Raw genomic sequence first — 27723 nt, 5'->3', positions numbered from 1 at the left:
TCCTGAGGAATAGTCCTTTATTTTGCATTTCACATTTCCAGCCCAAATTACATAAGTCTAATAAAGTGCTTGGTAGTCTTACTAGGTCAAAGACCTAGTGGAATTTGAACCAGACCTGGATGTAAGGAATTCCCTTTTCACTCATAATGATTACTCTACTAGTCACAGTATATGTTTGCACTATTAGGTCCTGGTAAGAGGAATACCAGAGCTCAGCTTTCTTCAGGAACTTGAATTGAATTCCCTGTGATTCTGATAGTCCTTTGATCCAAATTTGAACACCTATTGCAGGCTGCAATTCTAAAAAAAAAAAAAAAAGAGAAAAATTATATTTAATATATAACTAGCAAATACATCTACAATTCCCTACAAAGTCAAAATGTAGACTATTTTGTTTGATTCAAAATGTAATACTCCGACATGAAAATTCAATAAAATACAGGCCCAGATGTGTGGAAGGGTCCCTTGACCTCCAGCACTACTGTAGAAACAAAAGTGAGGATTGGGCTCTTGTTCCTCCCAGATGATCATCTTTATATAGCTGTAGTGGTAACACAATTCAAGACTGAATGTAGCTTGGAGGATAACATGCAAGCATATTTGTTAAGCAGTGAATGTGACTTTCACCAAACATTCACTGGTTGTGAATCAATCACTAATTTAAAAGCATTATAAACCTTCGTATCTGCATTTGCATTGTTCATGTAGTTTCATGGTGTCATTTGTTGCCCTGTATGCACAGCCTATAGTAGGAATGTGGCACTGCACAAGTTAATGTATGACCTTTGTCTGTAGTTTAAGAACTGACAATTTCTGTGAAGAATTGACATATCAAATAATCCCTGGGTCTCACAGTTTAGTGCTCATCAAGTGACAACTAATTAATTAGATCTGAAAAAGACACAAGCAGGCTGAGCAAATAACAGAGCTCACTATGCAGTTTTTTTTTTCATTTAATTTTTTTTAAACATTAGCGCTCCCATATTTGTGATGCAACATAGAAGAAATGTTGAGGCATGTATTGTGACCTGGAACAACAAGATGCCTATCCCTTTAGTTAACAGGGACAAGCTAGGTGAATGATAACAAGGACATATGAGGATTGATCAGCCATGACACTACAAAACTGCAGCCTCAACATGTGAGCCGATCATTACAAGGTACGGCAAGTTGTTCAGGGATTGGAACTACACTAATATCTAGTTAAAAACTACAAAAAAACATTTGAAAGGGTACAATACCTCTTGTGACGGGAGTCACTTTGAGCAGGGGGCTTGTGGAACCCAGCTTACCTTTATTTGTGTTCCTAGCATGTAAACCGGGGGGCAGGGCAGAGAGGGGAGGGGGAAATTCCTCCAACAGCCCTCCCTGCCGATAAGGTGGTCTATTGTTCAAATGTTTGAATACCTGTTGCTGATTGGACAGTTTACCCCAACCCTGAATCCAAGGGAGGGGGCATTGTCCCTGAGTGGATATTTGTTGTTACATGTGTTTCAATAAATGGTTCATGTCCCAGTTTCTAAACAAGCTAGTTTCAACTGGTTCTTGGTTACATTATTCAGCTGTAAAATCTGATATCTGAAGGTCCAGATTGGAGGCAGTGTACTGACAGAAGCACTCAAGCGCACTGCGACGGGGATCCGTTACACGTTTAAGAGAAATGAACCTAGAAGATTCCCTGCAGTGAATGTTTGGTGATAGTCAAATTCACTTTTTTATAAATATGCCCCATGAGATTTGCACTTTGCATTTTTACACTGCTTACTGTGGTATTCATACAGGTAATAAACCCAAAAACAAAAATATATAGCAACTTAGCAGCTCTTAGATGTGGTGGCCAAATCGTTTTTTATTTAAACTTTTTTCTATCCGGTGATCTGACCAGTAAGTCTGTTATATTCAACTTCCTCAAACAGAACAAGCTGTCCAGCAAAAATGGCAGTTAGAGGGTTGAGACAAACCACTGACAGGGCTTCTTACAATAATCAAATTTTATATAATAGTTGTAATGTATTACATTTTTGTTTTTGGGTTTAACACCATTTTAACGGTAAAGATTTCAGTTCACATGTTACATTTAGTCTCCCACAATCACCACCTTACTTGCATGAATAAATTTGCATATCATTCACTAAACAATATTAAGATTTTTGACAGCAAAGCTTACTTCTCCATGCAAGTACTACCTGAGTTAATCTGTGGATATAGATTGCAGTAGCCCCTGCACAAAGAAAGAGAATGGATTCCCTTTTTAAGAATTCTTATTGCGCATTGTATGTGCATGTCGTCATCTTGTTACATAGTCAGTATGGTGGATTAAGGACACTGGTTCACCCAGTTCAACGTGTGTGCGTGTCTACCATTTTCAATATCCCTGTACATTGATTTTGCTCAGAAACACATCTAAAAGGGTTTTTGTTTTACACCAACTGTGGAAGGGAGTTCCACAACCTTACTGCTCTTACAGAAAAGAACCCCTAATGCAGTTTAAGATTGAACCGCTTCTCATCCAACTCCATTCTGTGGCCACGTGTCTTCTTGGAAGACCTTGGATTACAATATTTTCTCCAAATGATAAAATCACCATTTAAAAAATGTTATATTCTGATCGTTTACTCTGTCAGGACCTGGACTTGAACCTGGGACCTCGGCTGTGAGTCTTCTCACTGAGCTATCTGAGATGCTGGACAGTGCCTTTTCAGATCCTTTGGACAACCCTGCCTTGATTTCTGCTAAACCTTGAACTCTTTGCTCCTCCCACGAACTTCCTGATATAAGCCATGTCTCTGCACTACCTCTTTGCCAGAATATTGTGCTATCGCCAGCCAGTATCTCGCTCCTGTCTTCCCTGCTGTCGTCCATATTTGCTACCGCTCGCTATCGACCCTTGGCTTGTTCCACGACTACGCTTCTGCCTGATCCCAACCTGCAACTACTCGTTACCGACCTTTTGGCTTGTTTACTGATCACGCTTCTTTTTGATCCTTACCTGCTTATCCGCTACAGGACCCCGGCTTGCTCACCTCCTGGTGAGGAGATCCTGAGGACTGCGACCTGGTACTAACACGCAGCAAATTCCATCTCCACCATCAGGAGCTCTGGTGAACACCCGTTAGTGCTTAGACTCTGCACCTCAGGTGAGCCTACATCATCTGTTAGGGTGACTGCCTGTAATAACTATCCTGTTGGTCAGTGGTAGTCCTGCAACTGCTATAGCAACTGGTCTTCGAGCCTGGTGTAAGCCATCTGGTCCCAATGAGGAATTCACACTAAGTTTTTCTAGTCTATATTTAACATGGGTTTCTGTCAGCCAGAAAGGATACATTCAATATATTGTAATTATCATTACTGTCTTATTTAGTATACCCCTTCTTTTTGTTGTTGTGAAAGGTCCTACCAAAATGTGTGGTCAAGAAGCCACCAGATGTCTGCAACAAGTTGTACCTGCAATTATAGTTGCCCATTTTGCCTCTGCCTTTTGCTTACCTCTTACATTTGCTGCTCAATACTTTTTAACAACACCCCACCCCTGGCAGCCCCAGAAACCTTTTCTGGAAGATTATCAGTACCAAGAGATAAAGTCGTGTCAAAGTAATGAAGTTGTTAAACATGAGAAAAGAGAATGTAGAGAATTGACTAGTGTGAGATTACTGCCAACATCCTAAATAGCATCACAAAGAGAAGATGCAGCAAGTGCATTGGGAGACGCCCCCTTGGACTTTGATGGCAGAAGTAACGTGTAAGGAATCAAGATAGATAAAAATGGCACAAAGGTGCCAACTTTATTGAATACAAAAAAATAGTAGAAAAAGTATATATATGTTGTATCACGTACAAACAAAATAGCTTAAAATGTATCGCAATAGTACATCAATGAATATATGGAAACAAGAAATAATTGGTACATATTAACCCAAGCTGATAGTCAAAAGATCACTAGTCAGACCAAAAAAAGGGATTTAGCCAACTGGACTCTTTAGACATATATACCCGACATGTTTTGGAAATTGCTTGTGCAATGGTGTGCATATTCCTTCTTCAGGGGTAATTAATCACCTGCCGGCTGCTGACCTGGTGTCTCCATCACTCACGCCATCACTCCTTGAAGTGCACATTCTGCTGCCGTGGCGACTGTCAGGCGCCTTTTGTGAACACGTTCCGACTATTGGGCTGTGGGTGCACGCTTCAATCATTCTTATCGTGCATGTGTGTGGATGTGTACAGCCAGCATGTAAAGTCTCCCTGTATTGTCCAGCATCTTTGCTAAACTTGCAGTGAATCTGTGATATACAAGAACATAATTACCCACCCAGCAATTACACCTGAAGAAGGAATATGCACACCATTGCACAAACAATTTCCGAAACATGTCGGATATATATGTCTAAAGAGTCCAGTTGGCTAAATCCCTTTTTTTTGGTCTGACTAGTGATCTTTTGACTATCAGCTTGGGTTAACAATTATTTCCCGTAAGGTAACCCCCCGGGAGAGTGCTTCTCCTAGGGGGTTTACCGATGCAGGGAAGAGCCGCGAGCGCCGCCGGGGATCCCAGAAGATGAGGTTCGGGGCCACATTGTGCAAAACGAACTGCACAGTGGAGGTAAATATGATACAGTGGGTACGGAAAGTATTCAGACCCCCTTAAATTTTTCACTCTTTGTTATATTGCAGCCATTTGCTAAAATCATTTAAGTTAATTTTTTTTCCTCGTTAATGTATACACAGCACCCCATATTGACAGAAAAACACAGAATTGTTGACATTTTTGTAGATTTATTAAAAAAGAAAGACAGAAATATCACATTGTCCTAAGTATTCAGACCCTTTGCTCAGTATTTAGTATAAGCACCCTTTTGATCTAATACAGCCATGAGTCTTTTTGGGAAAGATGCAACAAGTTTTTCACACCTGGATTTGGGGATCCTCTGCCATTTCTCCTTGCAGATCCTCTCCAGTTCTGTCAGTTTGGATGGTAAACGTTGGTGGACAGCCATTTTTAGGTCTCTCCAGAGATGCTCAATTGGGTTTAAGTCAGGGCTCTGGCTGGGCCATTCAAGAACAGTCATGGAGTTGTTGTGAAGCCACTCCTTCGTTATTTTAGCTGTGTGCTTAGGGTCATTGTCTTGTTGGAAGGCAAACCTTCGGCCCAGTCTGAGGTCCTGAGCACTCTGGAGAAGTTTTTCGTCCAGGATATCCCTGTACTTGGCTGTATTAATCTTTCCCTCGATTGCAACCAGTCATCCTGTCCCTGCAGCTGAAAAACATCCCCACAGCATGACGCTACCACCACCATGCTTCACTGTTTGGACTGTATTGGACAGGTGATGAGCAGTGCCTGGTTTTATCCACACATACCGCTTAGAATTAAGGCCAAAAAGTTCTGGCTTGGTCTCAACAGACCAGAGAATCTTATTTCTCATCGTCTTGGAGTCCTTCATGTGTTTTTTAGCAAACTCCATGCGGGCTTTCATGTGTCTTGCACTGAGGAGAGGCTTCCGTCGGGCCACTCTGCCATAAAGCCCCGACTGGTGGAGGGCTGCAGTGATGGTTGACTCTCTACAACTTTCTCCCATCTCCCGACTGCATCTCTGGAGCTCAACCACAGTGATCTTTGGGTTCTTCTTTACCTCTCTCACCAAGACCCTTCTCCCCCTATAGCTCAGTTTGGTTGGACGGCCAGCTCTAGGAAGGGTTCTGGTCGTCCCAAACGTCTTCCATTTAAGGATTATGGAGGCCACTGTGCTCTTAGGAACCTTAAGTGCAGCAGAAATTTTTTTGTAACCTTGGCCAGATCTGTGCCTTGTCACAATTTTGTCTCTGAGCTCTTCAGGCAGTTCCTTTGACCTCATGATTCTCATTTGCTCTGACATGCACTGTGAGCTGTAAGGTCTTATATAGACAGGTGTGTGGCTTTCCTAATCAAGTCTAATCAGTATAATCAAACACACCTGGACTCAAATGAAGGTGTAGAACCATCTCAAGGATGATCAGAAGAAATGAACAGCACCTGAGTTAAATATATGAGTACCACAGCAAAGGGTCTGAATACTTAGGACCATGTGATATTTCAGTTTTTCTTTTTTAATAAATCTGCAAAAATGTCAACAATTCTGTATTTTTCTGTCAATATTGGGTGCTGTGTGTACATTAATGAGGAAAAAAAATTAACTTAAATGATTTTAGCAAATGGCTGCAATATAACAAAGAATGAAAAATTTAAGGGGGTCTGAATACTTTCCGTCCCTACTGTATGTTTGTTATTTTTTTTAAAAAACAAAGGTTTACAATCGCTTTAAGTATATTTTTCAAATGGTGTTTGCATTATTTTGTTTACCAGGTGTAAAAAGTGTAAATATAAAAGATAAGAAATATGTGTAAACCCAAGAACAATCATTTTATATATTGCAGCTTAACACTCTTGGATGTGATGGCTGCATTCGTTTTCATTTCTCAGGTCCTATTTTCAGCAGGTACAGAAAATAAATGATTTGGTCAGAAGTGCAGTGTCCTAGTCACTCCCTGGATGATGAGATGGAAGCATAAAACAGTTATCTTCCTTCTGTAAACCACTAATCCCAGAACCCCATGAAGATGGAGAGGAAAGCATGCCTAAAGTCCAGCCTGGGTGACACACATGGCTCCCTCCATAGATACTGTGCAGAAACCAGCATAGCCACTTGGAGACATGAAGTGTGTTATTCACAAGATTACCAGGTGAAAATAAAAGGAAAAAGCCTAAATAACACAGGCACCACATCCAAGGATTGGTAAACTGCAATATATTACATTTTTGTTTTTGGATTTAGACAAGCTTACGGACTCCTTGCACACATATACCAATATCTTTTGTGTTTGTTTGTAAATTTCATTTTATTACACAGGATTAACCACTTAACCTCTAGAAGATTTTACCCCCTTCATGACCAGGGCATTTTTTGCTATTCAGCACTATACCAATTTACCTGCTAATTGCTTGGTCATGCAACACTGTATGCAAATTAAATTTATATCAATATTTTCACACAAACTGAGCTTTCTTTTGGTGGTATTTGATCTCCTCCCTTTTATTTTTTGCTATACAAATGACAAAACGTTGAAAAAAATATATATATATTTACATTCTACTTTCAGTTATAAAACATATCCAATTTCCTCATAAATGTAAGCCAAAATGTATCCTGCTACAGGTCTTCGGGTAAAAAAAAAAAAAATCCCCAATAAGTGTATATTAATTGGTTTGTGTGAAAGTTAGTGTCGTCTACAAACTATGGTATACCTGTATCTGAAAATTGATCAACCTTGATGTACTGATGGCCTCTCATTTCTTGGGTTCATTAAAATGCCAGGACCATACATATACCCACCAAATGACCCCCTTTTGGAAGGTAGAAAGTCCAAAGTATTTAGTAAGGGGCATGGTGAAGTTTTTTTGAAGTTGTAATTTTTTTGTACAATAAAGAAATTAATTATTATTTTTTTTAACCACTTGACCACTGGGCACTTAAACCCCCTTCCTAACCAGACCAATTTTCAGCTTTCGGTCATGCAACACTGTACCTATATGACATTTTTGTCCTTTTTTTCACACAAATAAAGCTTCGTTTTGGTAGTATTTAATCACCTCTGGGTTTTTTATTTTTTGCGTTTTAAAAGAAAAAACACAGAAAATTCTTAGTTTCTGTTATAAAATTTTGCTAATTAGTAATTTTTCTTCATAAATTTTGGCTAAAATTTATACTGCTACATTTCTTTGGTAAAAATAACCCAAATCGATGTATATTATTTGGTCTTTGTGAAAGTTATAGAGTCCACAATCTATGGTGCCAATCTCTGAAAATTGATCACACCTGATGTACTGATGGTCTTATTTCTTGAGACTCTAACAAGCCAGGAAAGTACAAATACCCCCCAAATGACCCCTTTTTGGAAAGTAGACATTCAAAGGTATTTAGTAAGAGGCATGGTGAGTTTTTGAAGTTGTATTTTTTTCCCACAATTCTTTGCAAAATCAAGATTTTTTTTTTTATTTTTTTTTTCACAAAATTGTTATATTAGCAGGTTATTTCTCACACACAGCATATACATAGCACAAATTACACCCCAAAACACATTCTACTATTCCTCCTGAATACCACGTGTGAGACTTTTACACATCGTGGCCACATACAGAGGCCCAACATGCAGGGAGCACCATCAGGCGTTCTTGGAGCATAAATTACACACATAATTTCTTGACTACCTCTTACACATTTGAAGGCCCTGGAGCACCAGGACAATGGAAACGCCCCCAAAATTACCCCATTTTGGAAAGAAAACAACCCAACATATAATCTATGAGGCATAGTGAGTCTTTTGAACGTGTCATTTTTTTCTACAAGTTTCTGGAAAATGGGTAAAGAAAATGAAAACACATTTTTTTTTTTACACAAAGTTGTTCATTTATACAATATTTCTTCACGGTTAAAATCTCCATTTATTGATAAATTTATACAATATTTTTAACACATAGCATGTACATACCAAAAATGACACCCCAAAATAGATTCTTCTACTCCTCCCGAGTACGGCAATACCACGTGTGTGAGACTTTTACACAGCCTGGCCACATAGAGAGGCCCAACATGCAGGGAGTGCCATCAGGCGTTCTAGGGGCATAAATGTCAAATCTAATTTGACTACCTATTACACTTTTGAGAGGCACTCTAGCAGCATGGATGTGGCATGGATGAGCATGAATGGGGATGGATGAGCCGTGGATGGGGGTGGCTGAGTATGGATGGGATGACTGAGCATGAATGAGTATGGCTGAGTAAGGACGGGTACAGCAGGGTACGGCTGGGCACGGCCAGGTATGGCAGGGTACGGCTGGGTACGACTGAGTACGCATGGGATGGCTGGGTATGGCTAAGTACGGATGGGATGGCTGGGTATGGCTGAGTACGGATGGGATGGCTGAGTATGGATGGGGGTGGATAGGATGGCTGAGCATGGATGGATGGATGAGTATGGATGGATGGATGAGCATATATGAGTATTGCAGAGTATGGATGGCTGGCTGAGTATGGATGGATGGATGAGTATTGCAGAGTATGGATGGATGGCTGAGCATGGATGGATGGATGAGTATTGCTGAGTATGGATGGATGACTGAGCATGAATGAGTATTGCTGAGTACGGATGGATGAGCATGAATGAGTATGGATGGATGGATGAGCATGGATGAGCAGGGATGAGTATTGCTGAGTATGCATGGATGGATGAGTATTGTGGAGTATGGATGGATGGCTGAGTATGGATGGATGAGTATTGCTGAGGATGGATGGATGAGTATTGCTGAGTATGGATGGCTAGCTGAGCATGGATGGCTGGCTGGCTGAGCATGGATGGCTGGCTGAGCATGGATGGCTGGCTGGCTGAGGATGGATGGCTGGCTGGCTGAGGATGGATGGCTGGCTGATTATGGATGGATGGATGGCTGAGTATGGATGGATGGATGGCTGGCTCAGTATGGATGGATGGATGGCTGGCTGAATGGCTGGAGTGGGCACTAATCAGCGCTGTGGGCATTACACATCCAGCCCACAGTGCTGCAGCAGCATCTGGTCTCTCCCCTTGCCCCTCCCTGTACCGACCTGTACAGAGAGGGAGAGAGGAACCGGATGTGCCGGAGCGATCACGTGGTAAACGGCCGCTGTCAGCTGTCACGGTCATGGATGTTCCCAGGCGCCCGGCCCAGGGGGCGCGCGGGAGCAAGATTCTGGGAGGACGTCAATGTACGCCCTCCCAGAGTTATCGAGCTGAGCTATAGCCATAATTCGGCTATAGCGCAGTCGTTAAGTAATTAATACCTGTACAGTACAGCATTATCAGTGTCTGGTGTGGCTGTGACCAGGGATACTGTCTGGTGCAGTATGTAAAATTTACATACTTTTTTTTAAGCAATAGTAATAGCTGTCATGAATTGGTTAACATTCATGAACAGCTTGTTTATGGTTGTGATCTTGTGATTGGCTACATCTAATCACATGGTACAGGTAGCCGGGTACCATGTGACTGCTGTGGGCCAATCACAACGGTAAGCAAGCTGTTCACCAATCACAGATCACAACCATAAGCAAGCTGTTCATGAATGGAAATTCATTCCTGACAGTTTGTTCACTATGATTGGTCATAGCGACCACATGATATCCCGGCCGCCAGGGCCGGTACAAGGGGTGGGCGGAAGGGGCGGGTGCCCTGGGCGGAGCAATTTATTGTAGGAAGGGGGCGCAGCGCTGGCAGGCAGTGTGCTGTTAAACTTTCTGGGCAAGTGACTATCACCAGCCACCCCTACAACATTGCAGAGCTGCGCCTGCTTGCAAAGCTGAGCAGAGGCGGGCCGCCCCAAGTACCACACACTGGGGGGGTGTCAGGCTGGTCCCCCCTCTGCGATTGAAGTGGTGGCAGCGCCGCTGGTTTAGGCAGTGGCGCAGTGACAGGCACAGGGAGAGGCGATCTATATTGTGATGCGAGTGGGAGGGGTGTGCTGGGGTGCAGGGTGACACTGCTGCACCTACCATCCTCTCCTCTCGCGGCCGCGGGCTGTCTGTCTGTGCGATCCGGGATGTCACACAGGAACAGCCAAGCAGAGTGAAGCTGCTGCCCCCTCCTCTCTGTTTATGTGTAAACAGGGGGAGGGGATCTGCTGAGCATGTAAGGTACTGAATGGGGGGGTCTGCACACTGCACTGAAGGGGGGCTACACTGAAGGGGGGGCATCTGCACTAAATGGGGGGCTACACTGAAGGGGGCATCTGCACTGAATGGAGGGGCATCTGCACTGAATGGGGGGGCTACACTGAAGGGGGTGTCTGCACTGAACGGGGGGGGCTACACAAAAAGGGGGCATCTGCACTGAATGGGGGGGCATCTGCACTGAACAGGGGGCTACACTGAACAGGGGGCTACACTGAATGGGGGTGTCTGCACTGAACGGGGGGCTACACTAAATGGGGGGGCTACACTGAATGGGGGTGTCTGCACTGAACGGGGGGGGGCTACACTGAATGGGGGGGCTACACTGAAGGGGGGTCTGCACTGAACGGGGGACTATACTGAAGGGGGCGTCTGCACTGAAGGGGGGTCTGTGTAACATGCAGGGGGTCCAGAGCTGTAGGGTGCTGTGTAATGTAAAGGGGCCCAGAGGTGCAGGGTGCTGTGTAATGTAAAGGGGTCCAGAGATGCAGGGTGATATGTAATGTAAAGGGGTCCAGAGATGCAGGGTGATATGCAATGTAAAGGGGTCCAGAGATGCTGGGTGATGTGTTATGTAAAGGGGCCCAGAGATGCAGGGTGATGTGTAATGTAAAGGGGCCCACATATGCAGGGTGATGTGTAATGTAAAGGGGCCCAGAGATGCAGGGTGATGTGTAATGTAAAGGGTCCAGAGATGCAGGGTGATATGTAATGTAAAGGGGCCCAGAGGTGCAGGGTGCTGTGCAATGTAAAGGAGTCCAGAGATGCAGGGTGATATGTAATGTAAAGGGGTCCAGAGATGCAGGGTGATGTGTAATGTAAAGGGGCCCAGACATGCAGGGTGATGTGTAATGTAAAGGGGTCCAGAGATGCAGGGTGATATGTAATGTAAAGGGGTCCAGAGATGCAGGGTGATGTGTAATGTAAAGGGGCCCAGATATGCAGGGTGATGTGTATTGTAAAGGGGCCCAGAGATGCAGGGTGATATGTAATGTAAAGGGTCCAGAGATGCAGGGTGCTGTGTAATGTAAAGGGGTCCAGAGATGCAGGGTGATGTGTAATGTAAAGGAATCCAGAGATGCAGGGTAATGTGTAATGTAAAGGGGCCCAGAGGTGCAGGGTGATGTGTAATGTAAAGGGGTCCAGAGATGCAGGGTGATGTGTAATGTAAAGGGGTCCAGAGATGCAGGGTGATGTGTAATGTAAAGGGGCCCAGAGGTGCAGGGTGCTGTGTAATGTAAAGGGGCCCAGAGATGCAGGGTGATGTGTAATGTAAAGGGGTCCAGAGATGCAGGGTGATGTGTAATGTAAAGGGGCCCAGAGGTGCAGGGTGCTGTGTAATGTAAAGGGGTACAGAGATGCAGGGTGATGTGTAATGTAAAGGGGCCCAGAGGTGCAGGGTGCTGTGTAATTTAAAGGGGTCCAGAGATACAGGGTGATGTGTAATGTAAAGGGGCCCAGAGATGCAGGGTGATGTGTAATGTAAAGGGGCCCAGAGGTGCAGGGTGCTGTGTAATGTAAAGGGGTCCAGAGATGCAGGGTGATGTGTAATGTAAAGGGGCCCAGAGATGCAGGATGATATGTAATGTAAAGGGGTCCAGATATACAGGGTGATGTGTAATGTAAAGGGGCCCAGATATGCAGGGTGATGTGTAATGTAAAGGGGCCCAGATATGCAGGGTGATGTGTAATGTAAAGGGGCCCAGAGATGCAGGGTGATATGTAATGTAAAGGGGTCCAGAGATGCAGGGTGCTGTGTAATGTAAAGGGGTCCAGAGATGCAGGGTGATGTGTAATGTAAAGGAATCCAGAGATGCAGGGTGATGTGTAATGTAAAGGGGCCCAGAGGTGCAGGGTGATGTGTAATGTAAAGGGGTCCAGAGATGCAGGATGATGTGTAATGTAAAGGGATCCAGAGATGCAGGGTGATGTGTGATGTAAAGGGGTCCAGAGATGCAGGGTGATGTGTAATGTAAAGGGGCCCAGAGGTGCAGGGTGCTGTGTAATGTAAAGGGGTCCAGAGATGCAGGGTGATGTGTAATGTAAAGGGGCCCAGAGGTGCAGGGTGCTGTGTAATGTAAAGGGGTCCAGAGATGCAGGGTGATGTGTAATGTAAAGGGGCCCAGAGATGCAGGGGGCTGTGTAATGTAAAGGGGTCAGTGCGGGGGATCGCTGGACTCCAGGTTAGCAGGACTGGGAGGGATGGGAAGGGGGTCCAATGTAAGTTTACCTTACAGATTTTCTGTAAAGTGAACTTACAATTTAACCATTTGCCGACCCGCCGCAGTAGATATACTGCGACGGGGCTGCAGCTACAGTATTGTATTGTTGTATTGTTTTTAGTGTTTTCTGGTTTTGAAAGGACACTGACTCTTTCTTTATACCAGGGGGGATGGGGGGGGGGGGGGCGCAGTTTGCCATCTTCGCCCTGGGCACCAGATGGCCTTGTCCCAGCACTGCCGGCCGCTCATAGCTCTGATGGACACAGCGGTCACAGGAGTGCGGGGCTGCACACCCTGGGGGAATGCTAATGCACCCGTGCAGCTCCTGACCTACAGGTACATGATTGTGCCTGTATATGCTGCATGGTCGGCAAGTGGTAAAATAAAACTTTAAACGCTTTTAAAATGGTTCTCAAAAATATCTAAATGACTCACCCAATTGGAATAATGCTGAGAAATCCCAGGGTGCCAAATACAATAAAACAGAATCCACTGTACCAATCTAGTGTAGCTTGATAAAGCTTGTTGAATCCAGCTGAAGTGCTCACCGCCACAATTTCTATTGTGAGCTGAAGTGCCACAAACACTTTGCCTAAAATAAATGTCAAGACAAGTTCCAGTTATCAGTATTAACTGTCAAAGTGAAGTCAGTTTTATACAGTGAAGATTCTGAAAATAGCATGGGGTAAATTTGTACAAATCATACATTTTATTATTAATCAAGAATGTGGTGACAGTAAACAATATCCTTTTTCTCCAAAAACAAAAAACAAAAAAAAAGACTATATACATCCACTACTTAATGGCCCAGAAATCTGTTTTTCACTAAAACAATTCTTACTGTGTTTTTACACCTTCTGGTAATGTCCTCTGTGAGCCCCCAAGCCTCTCCTTTTTCCCCTCACTTCTATTTGTTTGGAATGAGCAGAGCATGTTAGCTGCAGTCATGTGCACTGTTCTATGTATACTACAAATTCCATAGTCAATAGACCATCTCAGGAACAAGCAAGAGAGAGTGGCTATGTTCCAACATACAGTGTGAACGTGGAGAACAAATGTAGCCACCCTCTAACCAAAATCTGGATTAGAGCAGCAGAGCTGATGAGGCTGGGAGCACTAGAAGGTACTTTGAGTTAAAAGTGAATTTAAAGCTTTCCATTTTTTTTGTAAACATGTCTTACTTACCTGCTCTGTGTAATGGTTCTGCCTCGCTTAGTGTCCACCTCTGGCGCTCTTGGTTCTACCTCCCCGCCAAGTTCCCCCATAGCAAGCCACTTCCTATGTGGGCACTCGTGCATGCTCGATGCCAAACGGGGCTGTTTGCGTCTATTTGTCTATTTAGACACAGACTGTTTCGGCCATGCCTACCATTCTCTGCTCGTGGGGGTTTTTACTGACAGCAGCAGGAGTCAATGGCCAAGCCTGAGAGACAGGGGAGAGGGGAGAAGAGCTGCTATAGACATGCACAGTGATGGATTGAGATTGGGCTCAGGGGGAGCAGGGAGGGAAACTACTATTAAAAGTTGTTCTTTTTACCTACATGCCAAAAATGCAATAAGGAACAAAACGTTTTACCTTTACAACCACTTTAAGAATTCATACTTGAATAGATTTTTTTTTTTTTAACACCAGATGTTAGTGTGACTAAGAAACCCTGGGGGGGTGATTAACAGAGTGGTGCAAGCATAATGCATAAAACATATATGCATGCACCTAATTAACAAAAGCGGTGCAAGACCCATTGTTAATTATGGGTGATCAGTTCTCATTTCTGCTGCGTTAATTGCAGACACAGCACAGAGAACAGAAGAGCTGGAGCTGCATGCTCCGATCTTGCTTCCCACCACCCCCCCACCACTCAGGGAGGAGTATGGTTATTAACTTTGCAGGCTCTGCTCCTGTAGTGTGTTCACTGCGTGGGGCAGAGAGGAAGGAGAGTTGTCTCCCAACAGTTCACATCCCATATACGCTCGTTCTGAGCTAGGGGGATCTGCTGCAGTTTTCTATATAGAAAACTGCCACATTCCCTCTGTGAATTAGGTGCAGACTGTGCTAGTTGCTATTTCTATCTGAAAAAGGGCACGAGTGGCACAGATAGACCTGAAACAGGTCATTCTGCTTGGTTAACATGGCATACCCCACTCCTATTATATTGGCACAGGAAGTATAGTTAATTCCCCGGAGTGTGCCGTTTATCCATTTTAGGGCTTTGCTACATGGGTGTTTTTGCTATGCGCCATTATATAAAACTAACGCTACAGCACTCTGCATCCTATTACTTAACATTTTCTGTTTGCATTTCAAATTAAATATTACATCTCACCATATGATGATCCTTGAATTTGTTTAGATATCACTGATCTGATGGTTGGCATAGGTATTTGTGAGAACATCATTACACTTCGAGCTTAAAAAAACAAAATATATGATTATTCATACATGCAGGTTTGGAGAGAAAAGTTTATATTAAAATATATGTTAGTGCACTATGTATCTGTAGGGACAAACTGCAGGCAGCAGGTGAAATGTGTAGTCACAGCTTTTTGGCAACTTTCAAATGTAGTGAAGGCCACACTGTGTGCATAAACAGCTCAGCAGCAGGCTGAAATATTCAATCTAGTATACTTAGCTATCAGCATTCCTGGGAAGTTTGTAAAACAGTGGGCCTGAGTATGAGGGTGGATATGGGTGCAGAACCAATAGTGGCACCTGAAGCTTGCCTAGCCAAAACATATGTAATGGTTGTGGCTTTTTCTAAACTGGTTCCAATGGTTGTGGCACACCACAGTGAAATTTAGAGTTTAATAGTGGTGCACTCTTGTACTGCAGTAAATGAGGAGATTTAACAGTGGAGAAAGAAGAAATACCCCTGCTTCAGTGGTGTGACTGGAAGGAAAAAAATGTGGCTGCTCTGGCGTCAGTGGGAAAAAAACGTCACTGCATTGATGTATGTGGGAGGAAAAAGATGCACCTATGAAACTGATGTCAATCTGAGGAGAGCTACTTTAGCGTACCTGTCAGTGGGATGAAGGAGGAGGGCTGGAAGGCTGATTGAAGCTCTCTGGGGTGCACTGAACCAAGGGACCCTGGGTGGCTCTAGGGGAAGGAGTATGGCTGAAAGATACTGAAGGAAGTACGGTGGCCTTGAGGTTCTTATGGGCTTTAAGGGGAAGAGGGGAGCTATGGGGCTCAATTGCTCCCCTATGCTCTGTGTGCCCACGGTTCAGAGCACACAGGAGGCAGCAACTCAGGAAGGAAGAAAGATGAACCAGGAAAAACATAGTTACATAGTTAGTAAGGTTGAATAAAGACACCAGTCCATCCAGTTCAACCTGAGTGAGCGCCCACAATTGTCCCCATCCCCGCACACTGCGTCCCATCAAGATGCCCATCAACTATATATATATATTTTTTTATATATATATTTAAGGTACCCATGTAGCGCCATCAATCTACGCAGTGCTCCACACACACCCACACCGGTGCCCACCCCCAAGGGGCCCACAATCCAAGGTCCCCAACTCACACCCATACATCAGGGCCAATTTTGGACAGAAGCCAATTAACCTAACAGCATGTCTTTGGAGTGTTGGAGGAAACCGGAGTACCCGGAGGAAACCCACGCAGGCACAGGGAGAACATGCAAACTCCAGGCAGGTAGTGTCGTGGTTGGGATTCAAACCAGCGACCCTTTTTACTGCTAGGCGAGAGTGCTATCCACTACACCACTGCGCTGCCTAAATGTTTATATAGGCACATTTATCCTTTAAGTAGAATGTTTTAAAGTACTTAATTTAGCAAATATTTGAATATTACTGACTGTATCAAGAATGCATTCTACTTACCAATATAGTACATAAAGGTCCAGCGCACAAAGACCAATATTAGAAGTCCGGAGCTGAATGAGATTATTCCAATGACAATCATTGCCAGGTCTCCCATACATTGGCTCAAAATAAAAACTCCTAGAAAGCTGGTGATGTATGTCATGTAAGCTGCAGCATTGCCATAGCCAACATCAACAGGACCCCAACTCAGTGGTGCTTTTAGTACAAAAACATTGATCACATCATCAGCAGCAGTGAAAGAAATATTAAAGAGGACTGAACTAGTAAACATAGTTATAAATATAAGTTTGGATGGAGACAAATCTGTAGATTCCTCCGCTGAGTGCCCCTGTATCGTAGTATTATCAGTGTCGTCGATCAACGATGCTCTGCTCTCAGAGCAATGATCTTCCTCAGGTGTCCGCAGAATAAACATACTATATAGAAAACATAAGGCATAGCAGCCAGTGCTGCAACACACAAGGATAGTCCCTTCGCGGTTTGCAATATTTAAATGAACAAATATGTGTCCAGAAACCAAACTTCCCACAAATCCAGCCAAGCCATACACCATTTCAATGATGATGAGTCGTTGAGAACGTCTCCTCTCCGAAGAACATAGGGAGGCCCAGGCCATAACCCCAGCCCAGTAAGTTGTGAACCAGCCAGTTAAACCATTTAGAGCAGCAGAGCCAAACATGACTTCTATAGGCCATTCCCAAAGAATGATGAACAGCAAAAACATCCTTGATAGAAGATAGCCTAGCAATGGTACACATATAGTCACTTTCCTGCTGGTGTTGTCTCCAATTTTTGCCAACATATAAGCAGATAGTAAAGGAGTTAGTCCCATAATAACATTGTAAATGATGTAAAAGTTTGAGATGGCTTTCTGCAACACATCATCAGTACTAGAGTTGGTAGAAACCAGTTGGTTGTTGATGGTCTTGTTATAGTGATTTCTTACAACCATAAGAAGAGCAGTGTCATAAAAAGAGCTGCCAATCTGTGTCCCAGCAACCACAGGCTCAATCCAAGTCCTTGCTGTGTCCATTGTACCGGAAAAAAATAGTATATATCAAATAATCACTATGAAGTATTCTTGTGTGTCAGTATGAAGGTTGCCACTGAGCCCATCGAGCTGTAAAGAATATTTGTGTTATTTATGAAATTTTTAAAATTATCATTCTAACTAAAGATATTTTACAAAAATACATACTGGAGAATTCAATAAAGCTATAATAACCATTTTCTAGTTTCCTCAAGAATTACCTGCACCGTATTTAATCAAGCATTTGTGCTAGTTTTGCTAACATTTTCAACATGTGGCAAATTCAGACAGTTTTGAATACTGCAACTCTAAGAACCTATCACTATGGCAGCAACAGATTTCTGAGGTGGAAAGCAAGTCAAACCCAAACTAAGCTTAAGTCTACTCCAAACCTGATTCAAAGCCTATTCTAATTACTCTGTAAAGGAAAGACACCTATACCTATTCTGAAGTTACTTCGGTCAATGAGGGGGGATAACAACAGCCAACAAAGGGTGCCCCATGGTAAGCTTTTGTGTGATGATATCGTCCAGTGCAGACTCTGCAACAGTTGCCATGGACAATCTCAAGTTTCCAGGCAGAAAGAACAGTATATATATATATATATATATATATATATATATATATATATATATATATATATATATATATATATATATATACACATACTGTTATGTTTTTTGAATTTGCCACGGGCTCCGCCCCCATACGTTGCGACGCTCACAGGGAACGGAGCCCGGCACACAGAGGCATCAGGCGGAGGACACAGCCCACAGACACAGCAGGGGGACATGACAGGATCCTGGGGACAAGGTAAGTAACCTGGACCATGATCCTGAGATGCAATCCCAAGTGTGGCTCGGGGTTACGCTAATGGTACTGAAATGTAACCCCGAGCCACACTCGGGAATACCGCCAGGGAGGTTAAAGAATTGCCACCAGTTCTCAGATTAGGAAACTGGTGGTAATTAGGACCAACTCTGAACTGGCATGCGACATATCTATGCCGGGAAGCTGCTGTGTTTGACAGTTACCAACACAATGCTGTATGCCTGGCCTCATTAAGCTGTTGTCCAGGAGAATCCCTGGTGAAAAGATCAATGTAAACAAAGGGTTTGGGGACACAGGTGATGTTATTACCAAAATATGGCAAAGCCCATGACCCAAATATAACAAAGCCCACTGGGTAGGCCGAGCCTGATGGAGAACTGAGAGACTAGTTCCCCATCATGTCCACTTTTCATTTGACTTACAGCGCACACAGTATGCAGATTACAAAGCTGCTATTGCATTAATAGAGGCAAGGGATCTGTCCACTGCTTTTTCGCTGTGAAACATAAGTAAAATGGACCTGATGGGGAATAGTCCCCGAGTTCCCCAACAGGCTCAGCCCACCCCTAGTACAAAACTCCTCAGCCATGCACTTTTCAGTGTCATAAGCGCAGTGGCCTATGAAGGAGGAAGGAGTATACACATACGAGTGTGCAACCAGACAAATAAAAGTCCACAAACATCAAGTGAAAACATCAGTTATTGTATGTGCAAATCTTCCAAAAAAACAGTAAAGTCCAGGAACAAGCGAAAATATTCAACTATCCACAGAATGTATGAAGAGATGACCAATACACTTGTGCCCTTCACCACAAATAAAGTCGGCCTCTTAACAAATATGAAAAAAATCTACACCACAGAGAACAGCCAGGGATGCGATGAACAGACCTTCAGACATTCATCAATGGCAATAGGACACCAAGTTCCGGTTTCAGTGATTCCAAGGATCAGCATGTCAGATCAGGCTGCATCCATACTCATGGAAGCAAACCGAGGCCACACATAGTGTAAAACCACCAAACAATTTATTTAAGACAATAGACAGGTACTTAGAGGTGAGGCTGGGTTCAGGCAGGGGTCCAGTGTGTCCCTATTATCCATTTCAGGGACGAACCAGGCCCGAATTTTTGCCTGAATTTGGACTGAAACAGAGACAAAAATGCACAGGACCCCGGTACACCTCACTCCACAGCCACCCCAGAGCTGTGTGAACCGGCTCCAATGAGAGCGAAGAAACCGGCATCCAATTCGCACTAGTGTGAATTACACTAGAAAATAGAAAATACAGTATACAGAAAATACAGCATGTCACAGCATTTACTGATGCCTCGCCGCCGGCCACACAGTGAGCATGCTAACGTCACATGTTATGCCCCGCCCAACCTGTTTTGTCGTCAAACAGCGTCATCAGGAACTGAGGTGACATGCTGGTCCTTGAAATCACTGAAACCAGCAGTTGAATGTCTGGAGGTCTGTTAATCCAGTGTTTCTCAACTCCAGTCCTCAAGGCATCCCAACAGGTCATGTTTTCAGGATTTCCCTCAGATGAAACAGCTGTGACAATTACTAAGGCAGTGACACTGATCAAATCACCTATGCAAAATAATGGAAAGCCTGAAAACATGACCTGTTGGGGCGCCTTGAGAACTGGAATTAATAAAAACTGTGTTAATCACATGCCTGGCTGATCTCTGTTGTGGGGATCTTTCTAATTTGGTAAGAGGCCAACCTTATTTGTGGTGAAAAATAGGAGTGTCTTGGTCATCTCTTCATACATTCACAGAGTCTGTGGATAGTTGAATATTTTCACTTGTTCCTGGACTGTTTTTTAGAAGATTTGCACATCACTGATGTTTTCATTGATATTTGTGGCCTTTTATTTGTGTGGATGGGCATTCATTGTATATGTATATCTATATATATATAGAGTCTGACATCCAATATTTAGATGTTTAATGGGTGCTGCTCTGTGTAAACTTTTTCAGACTAAGCGCAAAATAGAATTTTTGTAATGAGGAATGGGTGTCTAGTATGGACACTGAGGGGGTTATTTACTAAAGGCAAATCCACTTTGCACTGACAGTGCACTTGGAAGTAAAGTCGCTGTAGATCCGAGGGGGGCATGCAAGAAAAATAAAAAACAGCATTTTAGCTTGCACATGATTGGATGATAAAATCAGCAGAGCTTCCCCTCATTTCAGATCTACCACTTAGATTTAGAGCAACTGCACTTCCAAGTGCACTTGCAGTGCAAAGAGGATTTGCCTTTCGTAAATAACCCCCTTCGACTCCAGTGTGGACACCAACAGATGTTGGTACTGGTGATGTTCATGTACTTGTCTCCGACAGATATACGAGTCAGGCACAAGCACTGATAATTTTGGCGCTATGACCCAACAGAATTCTAAAGGATGTCTACAAAAACCTTCATGAATTCCCCTAACCTCAGTGCAGGCAACAGATTCATGTACGGTACCTCCTTTCCAAGGGTGAAAACGCTGCTCCTCCATAGATACAGTCAGTCACTGTGTAAGCCTTCTCACCCCAGGACAGGAAGTATGTGGCAGTATCGCCAAATCAGTTACGCCTGGAAAAAAACAAAACAAACAAATGCAGTCACCACATCGCAGGACTAGTAAGCTGCAATAAGGAACTTTTTTTTGTTCTTGAGTATTGACACATATTAATCACTTGCCTAATGCCGTGTACACACGGGCGGACTTTTTCGACCGGACTGGTCAGACGGGACGAATCCATCGGACAATCCGACCATGTGTGGGCTTCATCGGACCTGCAACGGACTTTTTCATTCGAAAATCAGACGGACTTTAGATTTGGAACATGTTTCAAATCTTTCTGATGGACTCGAGTCCGGTCGAAAAATACGCTCGTCTGTATGCTAGTCCGACGGATGAAAACCGACGCTAGGGCAGCTATTGGCTACTGGATATCAACTTCATCAGGTACGAATCCATCGGACTTTGGTGTGATCGTGTGACACATTTTCCTATTGCGGTGAGCACAAGAGGGAATTCCCCTCTGGGGGCATGCCAGGCCCTTAGGTCTGGTATGGATTTTAAGGGGAACCCCCTACGCCGAAAAAACGACGTGGGGGTCCCCCCCAAGATCCATACCAGACCCTTATCCGAGCACGCAGCCTGGCCGGTCAGGAAAGGGGGTGGGGACGAGCGAGCACCCCCCCTCCTGAGCCGTACCAGGCTGCATACCCTCAACATGGGGGGTGGGTGCTTTGGGGGAGGGGACGCCCTGTGGCACCCCCACCCCAAAGCACCTTGTCCCCATGTGGATGAGGACAAGGGCCTCTTCCCGACAACCCTGGCCGTTGGTTGTCGGGGTCTGCAGGCGGGGGGCTTATCGGAATCCGGGAGCCCCCTTTAAAAAGAGGGCCCCCAGATCCTGGCCCCCCCACCCAATGTGAATGAGTATGGGGTACATGGTACCCCTACCCATTCACCTAGGGAAAAAAAGTGTCAATAAAAAAAAAAAGCACAGTACACAGGTTTTAAAAGTAATTTATTAGGCAGCTCCAGGGGTCTTCTTCCGACTTCGGGGGTCTCTCAGGCCTCTTCTCCCTTTCTCCAGTGTCGTCTTTGCGCTCTCTGGTTCTTCTCCGGTGCCTTCTTCCTTCTGCCGGGCTCCTCCGCTATCGATGTACCCCATACTCATTCACAAAGGGTGGGGGGCCGGGATCTGGGGGCCACCTTATTAAAGGGGGCTCCCGGATTCCGATAAGCCCCTCGCCTGCACACCCCGACAACCAACGGCCAGGGTTGTCGGGAAGAGGCCCTTGTCCTCATCAACATGGGGACAAGGTGCTTTGGGGTGGGGGGGCACCTCCTTTCCTGAGCGGCCGGGCTGCGTGCTCAGATAAGGGTCTGGTATGGATTTTGGGGGGACCCCCACGCCGTTTTTTCGGCGTAGGGGGTTCCCCTTAAAATCCATACCAGATCTAAGGGCCTAGTATGCCCCTGGAGGGGAACCCATGCCGGTTTTTTATTTAAAATTTGGTGTGGAGTTCCCCCTCAAGACTCATACCAAACACAGTGCCTGGCATTGGCGGGGATCCAAGTCGGATCCCCGCACCAGTGTGAACCCGGCTCGCAAGGTGTCAATCTCGCCAATAAAAGTGGCGAGATTGACACAATATCATACAACAATACAGAAGTTGACCAAAGGGTGGTGGTAAAGAGCTGAAAAACCATGTGATTTGGTGAAAGTTGGCTGGAAAAGTCCTGTCATTTGTATGCAAGACAAACTTCTGGCCAACGCCCTTTGTACAAAGTCCTATCGTGTGTATGGGGCTTAAGGGCTCAAGACAACAGGCGTTCTTGCAAAGAAAAGACTGAGTTTGAACTGCTTTGCCTGTAGTTTAACTGTACCTCAATAGGACATGCTGCATCCAAAGAAGTGCAAAGCAGGTCAAACACAACCTCTGAATGTGTACTACTGCTGACATTTGAGTCTCAGGTGCTCCAAATGCACATCAAACACTTGAAAACACTGCCTGTCAACATGAGCCCTCACAGGGGCAAATACCAAAGTACATTTTTAGCAGAACAGGAAAGGTCTAAAGGTCTTGCATTATGTTTATTGCTTTCTGCATTTTATTGTACCTGTGACAATTGATACCGCATTTTTTAATACAGGTTTACAAGGATGTTATTGTGGGGAAAATCTCTCCAATAGGGTCACAGATTTAGGAAAAAACTTGCAAAAATTCTGGACAGAAAAAAAAAAAAATTGCCTGGAGTTAGGCTTATATGCTTTATTATAAAAGTAGGGTTATAATGTGTCTGAGAAAGGAACCTAAAAAAGGTCCTGAAAGTTTGCATCTTTAATATGTTTAAATTTTAAAACGTAGCCAATAAAAATGATCAAGGGGACAGAACAACATTGTGGACCTGGCTGAGAATTTTCAACTTGGCTGATCAAAAACTGGTTTAACCACTTAAGGACCGAGCCTCTTTTTGAGATTTGCTGTTTACAAGTTAAACACATTTTTTTTTGCTAGAAAATTACTTAGAACCCACAAACATTATACATTTTTTTTCTAACACCCTAGAGAATAAAATGGCGGTCATTGCAATACTTTCAGTGTCACACCGTATTTGCGCAGCTGTCTTACAAGCGCACTTTTTTTAGAAAAAATACACTTTTTTGAATTAAAAAAAATAAGACAACAGTAAAGTTAGCCCATTTTTTTTTATAATGTGAAAGATAATGTTATGCCGAGTAAATTGATACCCAACATGTCACGCTTCAAAATTGCACCCGCTCGTGGAATGTCGACAAACTTTTACCCTTAAAAATCTCCATAGGCAACGTTTACAAAAACTCTACAGGCTGCAGCAGCGCTTTGCGGTGGTTTTAACCCTTTCGCGGCTGTTTTTTAACCCTTTCTCAGGCGCTACCGGGGGGTAAAAGCGCCCCGCTAGCGGCCGAATAGTGCCGCAAAATTGACAGTAAAGTGCCGCTAAAAATAGCAGCGCTTTACTGCCGACGCACCCACCGCCTCAGTGTGAAAGGGGCCTTATTGTCAAAGCTTAACTGAACAAGCTGGCGTTAGAAGGCAATTGACTACCATGCACAGCTGCACCAAATTCTGAGCACTCCAGTTTTAGTAAATCTCCCCTATAATGTCCTAAGAATGTGTCCTTAACAGAGCTATCAAGCAGAAACCCTTTCTACCAGCCTTACGAATGATACATCTACATAGGCTGTGATTTGTAGCTCCAAACATATCATAGGCTATCCTGCATGGAATAATCAGAAATCTAAAAGGAACATTTGAGTCTAGATGATCTTCTAACATTTTTGTAGGCTTGTTCACACACTATGCACTGCACCATATTCTTGTTCAATTCACATGCAATTATGGTTGCCACCTCATCCCTTTAAACCCGAACACATATTAATCTAATTAATAAGTTCTGTGGCTGATTAAGTTAATAATTTAACTCACTTGGCGCCTTATCTGCATTTAATTAGTCTCAGAACCTGTGTTATTCAAAGGTGTTCAGGTTTAAAGGGATGAGGTGGCAACTCTACATGCGATTCAGTGTGAAGCAATGTCAGCCCATTCATTTTGAGTGGGCCCAAATCACACCCAAGATGTGCATGCAGCAATTTTGGAACCAAACTGCAACCGGATCGCATGGTTTTTTTGTACCATGCTATCCAGTGCCAGCAAACGCACTGCAATTGCGACCTGCGTTTGGGGTGTTGTTAAGATTTCACTGACCCCAGCTGTAGATCGCAAGGGCAGTGTGATTTCAACATGGCGCAGGAAATGCGCATGGATCATGCACTGCATAGTGTCAACCTGGCCTTAAGGTAACCTTTTTGTAGTCATTCATACTGCATACACTACAAATTAACTTTCAAGCATGTTAAAGTCCTGTGCGTCATGTAATGATTATCTAGAGTAAATTTTAGTTAAAAACCTGATCTGTCGTTCGGTGTCATAGACAGTCATATCATCTAATAATGAAAAAACAAATACAGTCATGCCAAAACATTTCCTATAAACGTCATACAAATATTTAAAACCTGATTTAGACATCTAAATGCAGTACTGACCTTAAAGTGTTACTAAACCCACAACAGTAAAATCAGTCTGTATATGCAGTAAAGCATGCTTGTTATAACAACTGTGGAACCTAAGGGGTTAATACTCTACATTGTGTAAAAAGGCTGTTTAATCCTGTATGCACTGATCCTCCTCTTCTTCCACTGACTCCAAAATGTGTCTGGATAAGACAGTCACTCTGCACATGCTCAGTTTGGTGTGTAATGCTAGAGAGTTTTTTTTTGTTTTTTTCTTGGGCGAGTGAATGTGATCAGCACAGGGCCAATCAGCACTGTCCAGACAGAGGGTCAGGGGTCCTGCATCCTGATAGAACAGCTAGTGCAGTATGAAAACTCCTCCTACAAGCTTAAACCAGACACTGATCAAAGTCACTGCTATATACTGCTGATTAGAAAAGTTATTTAGCAGTATATATTTATGAAAATAATTGCACTTCCATGTTCTGTGTACTGTGGGAGACCAGCTATAGTGAATGCAGGGGCATGGGTTTAGTAACACTTTAGGAAATAAGCAAAGTTTAAGTGCCACATCTGATTTAGTCACTCAGCTGCAGGGAATACAAAGGTTTATACTCACTTTTTTTGTGCTCAGAAAACAGCCAGGCACACACTGGTCTGCACTAGTTCTGTAATGCCATTCTTTGGTATTTGAAAGTGCTGATTGCAACAGACTCTGCTTTGTTTTACTTCCCGACTTCTGGTTTAAAAAAAAAAATCAAGCTGGATTCAAGGGAAATCCCTCCTCCTGGTGTCATCTACGCAGAAGATTTTTTTTAAGGCATAGAAGGCGGGGAAACGTTACATTTTCTTGTTGCTTCACACTGCACTTCCCATCCATAAACCCTGATGTACTCCTTGTTGTATTTCATACCCTGGGATTAATTAGCAGCAGAGCTATTAGGTCTAGTACTTATTTTTTGTGCAAAATGCTGCAAAATTTTAGGCGGACACCAGTAATAAAGTAATAAAGATTCTGTAAAAGTTTTTCATGGCCATTTACTTTTTCAGAGATGGCCAGTTTATGAAGGTGAGATCTGAAGATCTTACTGGCCATCTCTGTACATTATATCTCCTTCCAAGTTTCTCCAGCCCAGAGGTGGAGAATCTGCGAGAGAAGCTGCTTTCTTTCTATATCAGCACCAGCAGAATTTAAAAGAGAGAGAAAGAGAGAGAGTGATATAGAGATCTAGATGGATGGATAGAAAATAGGCAGAGAGAAAATAGGCAGAGAGAAAATAGGCAGCGCGCTTATGGGTGCTATTCATGGTTTAAGTGCTAAAATGTGTGTTTAGAAAAGTGACAAAATGCACATTAAAGAACCTGCACCAAAATGAGCATTAAAAATAGATGGCAAAATACACATGCCCAACAGTGTGTTAGAAAGCGCGCCAAAATTCATGCTAAAAAGCGCTATAATGCATGTAAAAATGCACAATACAAAAAAGACAAAAATACACATTTAACCGCTTCAATAAAGGGCATTTTCACCCCCTTCCTGCCCAGACCAATTTTCAGCTTTCAACCCTGTAACATTTTGAATGACAATTGTGCGGTCATGCGACACTGTACCCATATGAAATTTTGATCATTTTTTTTTTTTCAGGTTTCTTTTGGTGGTATTTAATCACCTCTGCAGTCTTTATTTTTTGCACTATAAACAAAAAAAGAGCGACAATTTTGAAAAAAACACAGTATTTTTTACTTTTTGTTATAATTTATATCCCAACTTAAAAAAACAAAAACAAATTTCTTCCTCAGTTTAGGCCGATATGCATTCTTCTACATATATAAAAATCGCAGAAAGGGTATATTGATTGGTTTGTGCAAAAGTTATAGCGTCTACAAAATAGGGGATAGATTTATGGCATTTTTATAATTTTTCTTTTTTTACTAGTAATGGCGGCGATCTGCGATTTTTATCGGGGCTGCGATATTGCGGCGGACAAATTGGACAATTGACACTTTTTTGGGACCATTGACAATTATACAGCGATCAGTGCTATCAAAAAATGCACTGATTACTGTATAAATGTCACTGGCAGGGAAGGGGTTAACACTAGGGGATGATCAAGGGGTTAAATGTGTTACCTAGGGAGTGTTTTCTAACTGTGGGGGGAGGGTACTTACTGGGGGAGGAGAGACCGGTCTGTGTCCCTATATACAAGCGACACATGATCTGGCTGCTTTCCCCTGACAGGACGTGGATCTGTGTGTTTACACACACAGATCCATGTCTCATCGGCTCCCGTGTGATGTGATGCGCGCGTGTGCCCCCTAGACGGCCAGGAAGCCGAGGACCTCACATGATGGCCACCCAGGATGAGAGAGCCACCTTGCGGCTGTCATATGTCTATAGGGGGGATGGGAAGTGGTTAAAGAACTCACCAAAATGTGCTTTCAATTATTTATTTTTTTTAAATACTGTACGTTACAAAAAAGTGCCATTGCTC

General features: G+C 43.5%; 1 protein-coding gene across 2 annotated transcripts; it reads right to left on the bottom strand.

The window, feature by feature from the left end:
* Nucleotides 1–26035, bottom strand: LOC141102410 (solute carrier family 46 member 2-like). Of its 2 annotated transcripts, XM_073591371.1 has the most exons (6): nucleotides 25851–26035; nucleotides 21141–21251; nucleotides 16801–17923; nucleotides 15279–15362; nucleotides 13391–13547; nucleotides 1–300 (listed from the first exon to the last, which is right to left on the bottom strand). In XM_073591371.1, the coding sequence occupies exons 3-6, from the start codon at nucleotides 17834–17836 to the stop codon at nucleotides 213–215; spliced, it is 1365 nt and encodes a 454-aa protein (XP_073447472.1). In that variant the 5' UTR covers nucleotides 17837–17923; nucleotides 21141–21251; nucleotides 25851–26035; the 3' UTR covers nucleotides 1–212. The 2 variants fall into 2 exon arrangements, with proteins under 2 accessions (XP_073447472.1, XP_073447475.1); XM_073591374.1 differs by lacking the exon at nucleotides 21141–21251.
* Between the last annotated feature and the right edge of the window lie 1688 nt (nucleotides 26036–27723).

The sequence above is a fragment of the Aquarana catesbeiana genome, linkage group LG01 (genome assembly GCF_042186555.1).
Source record: "Aquarana catesbeiana isolate 2022-GZ linkage group LG01, ASM4218655v1, whole genome shotgun sequence".
Taxonomy (NCBI): domain Eukaryota; kingdom Metazoa; phylum Chordata; class Amphibia; order Anura; family Ranidae; genus Aquarana; species Aquarana catesbeiana.
Note: the sequence above shows the minus strand (reverse complement) of the source record. Positions and strands in the feature narration are given on the sequence as shown.

What these genes read in the sequence shown, in the direction of transcription:
- LOC141102410 (XM_073591371.1), bottom strand. Translation starts at nt 17,836, where the DNA reads ATGGACACAGCAAGGACTTGGATTGAGCCTGTGGTTGCTGGGACACAG. An exon ending in GACCTTTATGTACTATATTG is followed by an intron (nt 15,363 to 16,800) that starts GTAAGTAGAATG and finishes TGTTTTTTTAAG; the next exon opens with CTCGAAGTGTAATGATGTTC. An exon ending in AATTCAAGGATCATCATATG is followed by an intron (nt 13,548 to 15,278) that starts GTGAGATGTAAT and finishes CATTTATTTTAG; the next exon opens with GCAAAGTGTTTGTGGCACTT.